Source organism: Hippocampus bargibanti, linkage group LG14 (genome assembly GCF_051943395.1).
Source record: "Hippocampus bargibanti isolate YZ-2025 linkage group LG14, ASM5194339v1, whole genome shotgun sequence".
In the NCBI taxonomy this organism is placed as follows: domain Eukaryota; kingdom Metazoa; phylum Chordata; class Actinopteri; order Syngnathiformes; family Syngnathidae; genus Hippocampus; species Hippocampus bargibanti.
This window is the reverse complement of record NC_142747.1, coordinates 13,941,196-13,950,900: the sequence shown is the minus strand read 5'-3', so window position 1 is coordinate 13,950,900 and position 9,705 is coordinate 13,941,196. Positions and strand designations below refer to the sequence as shown.

At 42.0% G+C, this 9,705-nt stretch overlaps 1 protein-coding gene across 1 annotated transcript; it reads left to right on the top strand.

Moving 5' to 3' along the window:
- Positions 1-3,791: 3,791 nt before the first annotated feature.
- On the top strand, positions 3,792-7,514 carry rnf26 (ring finger protein 26). The gene is made up of 2 exons (XM_089014500.1): positions 3,792-3,878; positions 4,110-7,514. The coding sequence occupies exon 2, from the start codon at positions 4,213-4,215 to the stop codon at positions 5,485-5,487; it is 1,275 nt and encodes a 424-aa protein (XP_088870626.1). The 5' UTR covers positions 3,792-3,878; positions 4,110-4,212; the 3' UTR covers positions 5,488-7,514.
- The last annotated feature ends 2,191 nt before the right edge of the window (positions 7,515-9,705 follow it).

Below are 9,705 nucleotides of genomic sequence, written 5' to 3'. Positions count from 1 at the left end.
ATTGCCGTATGGTGAGGGTACTCGGAGTGGGAGAGGAATGAGAATGTCTGCAAAACGCTGTCATGGCAACGATGAAAGTGACAAAGAGACACTTTGATAAACGCACAAGACAAGATGTGAACTTTGCTTCGCATGGAGTGGGCAGCGTAAGTGTTCATAATTGCCCCCACTGACATCTTGATAGAGAGAAAAGCTGCTTTAATGTTATATGCATAAGGGGATTTCCTCTTATTTTAAATTCATTCATCTGTGTTGATGACCTCTGAAAAGTGGGCCTTTGAGACCTGACTTCCATCCCATTTGAAGTTGATTGTCAAACTAAACATCAAACGCGTAATTATGAGTCGATCAAGAAGTGTGTCTGGAAAAAGTGGATTGTATTGTTTTCATTTGCTGACGAAGCTTCTTGGATGAGAAGCGGAATTTCCGACACCTTTAAAGAACTACAGATGACGGCTGAAGAAACCTTCTGATCAATGGACCACTCCTATACGACTGAGTGCTTACACAGACATATTGCTGCCAACTTTGGGAGAGACATCCTTCTGCTGGTATGTAGCTTAGAAAAGGCCACACTAATAGGGCCAGAGCTACCAGCAAATTTTAGATTGCTGACAAAGCTTCCCGGATAACAAGCAAAACGTCCGACACCTTCAAAAAAGTACGGATGACAGCTGAAGAAACCTTCTCATTGTTCATCTCATGTGGTTTCCATCCATCCATCCATCCACCCATCTTCTGCCGCGTATCCAGGGTCAGGTCACGGGGGCAGCACCTTCAATACAGAAGCCTAAACTTCCCTCTCCCCAGCCACTTCTTCCAGCTCTTCCTGGCAGATCCAGAGATGTTCCCAGGCCGGCCTGGTGACCTGGTCTATTAAGCGTGTCCTGGGTCGTCCCCGGGATCTTCTGCCAGTGGGGCATGCCTAGAACACCTCAGCAGAAGCATCCAGGAGGCATCCTAAAACGATGCCCGAGCCACCTCATCTGGCTCCTCTCATGTAGTTTATTTGTCCAAAAACAACCAGTGGTGGGTACGTCAGTCCATCAGTTATCATTCCATCCGTCGTCGTTAGTGACAGCCAATCGGTATCAAGACCGTACTTACTCACTCACATATGCAGGACGAGTAGATTTGAGTTAAAAAAAATGTGTTACATACCTTTCGTAACCCGGCCTGAAATAAGGACTAATGCTTACGTGGACGGATGCGGAATAGAACAGAAACCAAGTAGGAAGTTAGCAACATCCTGCAGATGTACTCATTCCGTGCTCAACGTCCCGAGAAAGGCAGATCAAAGAGGAATTCTTCCTGGATGAACGCCACCTCTTTTGTCATTGTCATATCTTTCTGAGTTACACCAGAAAAACCATGAGCAAATCCCATCTCCCCCGCCGTCCCCTCGTATCATTGTCTGGGAACGGGTTCGCTTGCCTGCCCATATTTAAGTCTCAAATATGCATCTGGTTAAAACCTCTCATGGTTTGTACATATCCCATCGGGTTAGTGTGGGGCTTTCCACACAGCAAAAAATGGTGCTAGCCACCAGTTAGTTTGGAAGCTAAAAGGCTTAGGTCAAGTCATGCTTGTTCAATCGCTGCCAAAGATCCACTGAAGCAAACAAAGTTCTTGTGTTGTGGGAGAGGAGGGGGAAAAAATGTACTGATTCATCCATCCCTCCATTTTCCAGACCACTTTATCCGCATTAGGGTCGCGAGGGTGCTATCCCAGCCATCTTCGGGCACTAGGCGAGGGAGACCCTGAATTTGTTGCCAGCCAAACGCAGGGCACAGAGAAACGAACAACCATTTGCCCTCATAATCACATCTAGTGTTTAAGTGTTCAATCAGCCTGCCATGCATGTTTTTGAAGTGTGGGAGGAAACCGGAGTACTCGGAGATAACCCACGTGGGTCCTGGGACAAGACGCAAACTCCACACAGGGCGGCCGGACCGGGTCTTGAACTCACGACCTCTGCACTATGAAGCTAGCGTGCTCGCCTCTCGACTGCCCTAAACCGATTAAAATAAATTTAAAAAAATACATACATACATACATACATACATACATACATACATACATACATACATACATACATACATACATACATACATACATACATACATACATAATAGTATATATTATATAATATATTCGTGTTGAAACGTGCATAATATATTTACAAACAAATCTCAAACGTCACTTCACAATGTATTATTTAGAGTTTATTCAGAGTACAACAGGCATATTTCAAGCAATTTACAGTAGATCTGGTTTAGTTATGATTCAGTTCATAAAAGTGCTTTACAAATTGATCAAAACAGTGTACAAAGTAATCAAGATATTAAAGGGATGATCGAGGTCAAGTAGTTGGAAGTTTTTGGGATGAATGAGCAGACAAAAGATGAGAAAGAGCAGACACTTCCTGTCTTATAAAAGCGGGAAATTACCCGGTGGGTAAGATGCCCACTAGCTGCCATTTTGTAGCATCGATGGTACTTTAAACAAGTCGAAGCTGTCACTTGTTTTGCATTCTCAGATTCATTCTGTCCACACTGTGTGTCTTTTGCCATGCGTGTATGTGCGTCTGTGTGTGAATGTAGACTGAAATACCTCTAAATGCCATCATCTTTCATCAAGAACTATATTGCTGGTGAAAGTGGGTGCCTCTGGGATGTGCACCTGATACGTGATATTTCAATGGCCCATGAGGAATACTTAAGAAATCTCTCAAGAAGCAGCAAACCATTTGTTAGTGTTAATTTTGAAAGGAGCGATTTGAGTTTGCACAAAACAAACACAGGAAGCTGACTGGTTGTCTGGCTGATGGACCAGATAGAGGTTACTACCATAAAAGGAGAGAGAAGCTCCACAGCAAAGCCGAAAGTACCTTTTATAGCTTTGTGTATTGCCTCTGTGTCGCCCTGTTGTGTCAAATGCTTAAACAAATGCTGTTTGTTATGTGTCCAAAGGTTTGGACCAAGATACTGTACATTATCTCTTGATCATATCAGATCAGAATCAGCATCATCACCATCACCGCCACCTCTGACAAGAAGACAACAGTCCAACACGAAGATTAACATTAGAAGAAGTTAGTGGAAATGGATGAAGTAAAATAGCATCAAAATAATGGGTATGGCATGAAAAAAACACATCACGATATTGTTCAATGTGTTACTGCAGAGACACCACTTCGCCAAGTCATTTGCAATAATACATTCATAAAATACAAAATAAGTACGTTTTTAAAATGTGTGTTGTCCTGCCCTGTCCAAAATGTAACATGCTATAATAAGTGACTCATCAATATTCTTGGAAATACCAACCTTGAGCACCCTGCCAATTTTTTTCTCTTTTTTATTTTTCTTGATATCAAATTTACACATCATATATCAGAAACAATACATTTAAAATCATTTCTTTTGTTTTGATGTTATTGATATGTTGTGCTTGTAATTGCTGACATTTAGATTTATGATAGACACATTTTTAAAAGTAGCAATAATATCTAATAAAACGTTTACATTGACAGTTGAGCTGAATGAATTGTTTGTTTATTTTTTGTGTCAGGAAAATTATCTAATGAACAGTTATAAAATATTTTTAAAAAACTATCGATCCTTTCATAAATACATACATCCTTCTATCTATGCAATTTAACTATTTATCATCCAAAATATGCCTCAAAACACACGAATCCCGTTTGCCGTGCAACTTGACAGAAATATAAAATACATTGGCCTTATTTCAGCCGCCGTCACAAATGGCAGATAATACTGTGCATGCGCTGACCAACACCCCGGAAGTAATTACAACACATGACCAGGACAAGTATGGCACCCACCTCGACAACGGAAAACGCGTTGAAATCAACAGTGAGTGTTTTCTTTGCTATTCTCTCAATCTTCGTGTCATTTAATCCACAATTAGGTAACGAAATTAATTAGGTGGATTTCGGATCACAAATATCAACGGATAAAACAGGGATTTCGTAAATGCGGCGGAAGTCTTCCGTGCGTCTTTGAAAGTAAACATCCGGTTGTTCGGTCCTTTCGGCAGTTCGTTTTCTTCATTGATATTAAAATTAATCTCTCTCCATTTTAAAGGATGCAACAACAAAAAGGAGCAAGCAATTGTCGGTATGAGACACAACTGAGCATGTAAACCAATTCGGACATTGAAAAGGGGACACAGTGAGCGCACAGTGCCATGGGACCGGTAAACATTATTATTGCCACTGTCGGAAAATGTCTCGATGTAGTCAGTTTAACGCTGGACGTCAATTACCTCCTCGTCCACACCATCGTCAGCGCAATACTGGCTGTGTACCACTTTATTATCAGCCTGCCTGCACTCTTGGTGTGCTACGTCCTGGAGCTGTGCAACTTGGTGCTGCTCTTGCCTTCGATGGGGGTGGCGATCGCCCAAGGCGCGGCTGCCCGCCTCATGCTTTCTCTGGAGGGGTTTCTGGAGAGCTTGAAGATGGTGGGCTATTTGTTCACGCACGTACTGCTCCGTGGAAAGGAGCAGCTCTGCCGGGGTATGCTGTCGTTGCTGGAGGCGTGCGGCATAGCCCTGAGTCTACTAGTCTACCTGGTCAACACGGCGGTCAACTACGCCCTCATTGCCACCCTCAACTTGCACTCAGCTTTGCTCAGTGTGTGGCAGACGGTGTCCAGCCCTCTGCAGATGGTGCTGGAGCTCACACTGACCTCCATCACCTTCCTCTATAGCAGCCTGATCGGCACATCGGCCTTCCTGTGGTCCCCCTGCAAGCTGGTGTTGGACTTCCTGGCGTCGCTGGCGCACATCTTTATCAGCATCTTCATACTCAACACATATGGACTGGCGCTCACCATCAGCATCGTGCTGTTGACCACCGCCTACCTTAACCCGGAAGTCACCAGGCAGGCGTCGCGGAGACTCGTGGCTTTTGTCAACTCTTTCCCGGCACTCCGGAAACTTTCCATGGCGCTTCATTCAGCCTGGTGTTTAATTCACATCCTGATGAGACACCTGCACCGAGTGTCGCTTCACCTCTACCTGCTGGAGAGAAGAATGTGGCAGCAGCTATCTCGTCACAGCAACCAGTTGAGCTTAGCGCTGAGGATGCAACTCCACCGGCAGAACCGAATGGGGAGTAACCCCGATGGCGAAGCGATCAGGCGGCGGGACCCGCCCGACGGCAGGGCGGAGGAACCGCGACAGGAGCAACCGGCGTCGTCGAGCACCGTAAGACCTCTGAAGGCGGCGAAACTGTGGAGGCCGCCCGCGGAGAACCTGCTGACGCTGCTGAACGAACAGGAGCACCGCAAGATGTGCGTCATCTGTCACGATTGCGCCAAGACAGTGGTGCTACTGCCATGCAGGCACCTGTGCTTGTGTCGACGCTGCACTGACATCTTGCTACACCAACCTTTCTACCAACACAACTGCCCGCTGTGCCGCCGCATTATCTTCGACACCATCGAGGTTTACCTCTGAGGTGTCACAAAAACCCGCATTTTTACAACCCGCGGAAATATTCTTCTCTCCTTCACCCTGAAATAGCCATTTAAAGTACAGTAAAGTCTCGTTATATCGATATTCTCGGGAGTCGGAAAAAATATCGAGATAACCGGACTATCGATATATCCGATCCTGCGGCATATAAATTTTCTCCTTGAGTTCATAGAAATAGTATCGTAATAAGCAGTACTATCGATATAACTGATATCGATATAACGAGACTTTACTGTAATTGCCCTTTTGAATTTTTTCCCACATTAATCCAAGGATGGAGGAAATGATATCATTGCCAAACGCATGAGCAATATGCAAATTTAAACTGAAAGAAAAACACATTTTGTGATCATGTGATTGGGCTGTTTGCGCAGTTTTGAGGATGAGGGTTTGAATCTCAAGGCCATCCTCTGTTGAGTTTACGACATGTTTTCATTCTCAGACAAGTTAGACTGAAGACGGTGAATTATCCGGTGGGGGTATGGATGTTGTTGAATCTACGTTTTTGAAAATAGGTTTGATTGTGTTTTTCAATTTTTTGTTTCCATTCTGAAGAATCGTGTCCAATTATTGTGTTCAATCACTACTATTAATATGGGATGCCTTTATGTGTCCCAAAATGTATTTTGGGCACTGATTACAAAATATATGTATATATTATTTGTGTCACAATATTTTGTGATATAATTTGGAGTCATTCCGTTTCAGTAAATAAAAAAAGCACCTCTTGCTTGAACTATGAATTTATCATTATTATAAAATCTATAGCTATAATACACATTATTATTAGGTAAACATTATGTGCGAGAGAATAAAACGAAGGGAAAACTCCCCCAAAAAAATGTTGACATATGTAATCACTGGTGAGGATGGGAGAATCTAATTAACTCATTCACTGCCCTGAATTTGTTCGGGTTTTTATTTTTCTTGCTCGAACTACCATGGGGGGGGGGCAGCATTTCCCTTTTTCCCATGTTAGTGCTTTGTTAACGCTTCAGCTGTTATTAAAGCGCTATATAAATATACTACGTATTACATTGATACGGCTGCCCTCATTTCGTGTTCCTATAACTCCAGACCCATATAATTTAGGAATTAACTCTTTTCTGATGAAACAAGAGAGTCTATGGTTTCTTACGCTGCAGTGAATGTTGATGTAGTCCTAAAACTCAATATTCTGTGCGTCCTGTAATTTGAGTGACAATGACAAAAACCCTGGCACTAGAATGGACACATTTTTGCACGTCTGGCAGTGAATGAGTTAACATCATGGGTGTATTGTTCGAATAGATGCTTATTTTTTCTTGATGTGAGCAAGTGAATTTTGACTATTAAGTTGATTAGGCGGGGTGGGATGATGAATGAAAACCATGTTTGTGCACAATGTGTTGAACAACATGTTGATGTGGGCATTTGAATGAAAAGGAAGAACTTTCAAAAAGAAATACCAGAGACAAACAATATTAGCCACAATGATTATGAGTAATAATGATGTATGTGCACGACATGTATGAAATAATATCAAATATTAGCGTTTGCCGCATTGCTGAGCCATTAACTTTTTTTTCTTTTTTTAATGAGTAGCAGTTAGATTTTCTACACAAATCCATAAAATACATTCATTTTTACCACAATAGAAATGGCAATTCACAATTCCAAGTGTTTTTGAAGTGTTTTGTGTTGAATGAGTTTACGGTGTTGAGAGAATCCTTGCGCCATTGTTTGTATACATGATTCCCATGCCAAGTGTCATTTTCCCTGTTGTTTGTATGATTTTTTTTTTTTCTTTTTGCTTCTTTTGTGAGTGACACTCAAGCATATTTTAACCACATCCTCCTCAGGTATTTGTAAAAATGCCCAAATGCAACATCAATGTGTCATTCCTACAATCGCGCAGGTGTCAGGTGGGAAAGAATTGAGCCAATGTGATTTGCGGACTTCAATGTAATTTAAATGAGATAAATAAGCGAGGCTTTTCAAAATAAAACGACAGTTAATAAATTGTCACCATTTTGAGACTGAGTGATTAGTTTGTTTGTTTGTTTGTTTGTTAGCCTAAAAAACACATTACTCGACCTGAAACTGGTATTTAACATCCCAAATGGACCTTCCTCTCGAGCACCCCTGAATAGACCTTACATTGGGGGCTAAGAAGTATGATTCCTCGGTTATTGAATCACACCTTGTGGTGGGTGTATCTACCCCAGTCAAGAATGATGCCTCGTACTGATGTCCAAAAACGTTTATAGAACACTGAAAACGAAAACACATTTAAAACAACAATCGACATTACTACAATATGTTCGACAATACATACAGTAAATAAGCAAGTAATCAAGTAGTGTATCGTGTGTACCTTGTAAACCGAAAGTAGACAAACTTTAATGACGTAAACTTTGTTGTTCTCTTTCTCTTGTGATTTCTCTCGCTAACGATTACTGGAAATGATTATGATAAAATATTCGAAATATAGTATTGTATAGTATTTTTTTAATAAAAAAAACATAAATATAAAGGTTCACATAGAAATATTAAACACCTTTACAAAACAAGCCCCCAAAAATTATTTTTGTTGTCATGGCAACCAATGATTATTCTATTAGCTATATATTTGCTATCTATTAGCTAAATGGCTGGCTAGCTCGCTATCTGTCTGGCTATCTATTAGTTATATAGCTAGTTGTCTAGCTGGCTATCTATTAGCTCGCTAGCTTTCTATGTATTTGACTTCTGGGTTGAGTGAACGCTGGTGCGTGTGGCTGCCGCTGCTCACCCATAGAAAAACTTCTCCTGTGACTGAAAAGTGACCTTGAGAGTTTTGAAAGGTGCTTATAAATTAAATGTATTATTGTTATTATTATTATTATTATTGTCGACAGTACAGTGGGCGTCATCCACTACAAAGATTTTTTTATGTCGCCCAACTATTGGAATTGATTCATCTTGCTCTATTTTTTTAATCCCAAAATAGTGGCCCTTGTTCTTTGATAATTAGTGAAAACGACGGCCGCATTTTTGGAATTCATCAAATTGTGAGCATAGTTTTGCTTTTTTGAATGTTACTGTGCCGATGACCATTTTGTGTTTGGGAGCCTTTTACTGAGCAAGTTGCTGTTCTGTAGCCACAAGGGGAACACAAGTCTTCCTGTGCCGGTCCCAAGCCCGGATAAATACAGAGGGTTGTGTCAGGAAGGGCATCCGACGCAAAAGCTTGGCCAAAACAAACATGCGAATCAAACCTCTGAAGATGGATGACACTGATTCGCTGTGGCGACCCCTTAAAGGGAAAAGCCAAAAGGAAAAGAATAAGAGATTTTTGGAATCCATTTGTTATGATGGCCCCTGTCTTCATTGGCAAGTGTGATAATGTACAAAGAGTTATATTCCCACAGTATCTTGTAACTTGAGACAACCGCTTGGGTTTTGTCGACACAGCGTTTCTACAAAAGTAGATGTGTGTTTGCATGTGAACAAGTATAAGGGGGGTGGTTGGTCGGCTCAGTTGGGACCACTTCCACATCCCTGTTACAATTCTCTGGTGTCATATCAAATACAAGCGGGCCCCTTTCTTTTTCCCAGATTCTAAAAATGGAGACAGACATCTGCGCAGATAGAAGAATCCCCTCGCTGACGTCAGCCTGCAACATTTTTGCGTTTGTCATGTTGATGTGATCAAAATCTTTTGAGTTTGTCACACAACTGGGACAAAGTAAAAGCTACATCAAGGCTCCGTGCTGAGTGGTTGCTTTGGAATAAAAACACAGTGAGTGATCCACAAACAAGAAGGGTTACTTTTCATTTCTGCTGGCCTGTGTGCAGCCTCCGCGGTGTTTACATGTCGCTTGTGAGTAAGGATGTTGCGACCAGAATAGAGGAAGTTTCATGTCATGGGGGGGGGGGGGTACAGCTACGACACCATGCTTCCGGGATTCAATTTCTTCTTCCTGACCTCGGTCCAGCATAGTGTGGGAAAATACCAAAAATTTAGAACTTGTCGTGAGTCTCAGTCTTCAAAACATCTTTTTAAGCTCATAGGATCACGGTGAAGTCGATTGCGAGGTATGTAGTAATTGAAGAGCGGATAGATTCTCAGGTGATCAGGGATCAATCTTCTGCACTGATGAAGCGACTGGTCGCCGGATGGAGACTCGAACTGGGAGATTGTTATAGATGGATAAAGAGATAAACGGGCAGTAGGTG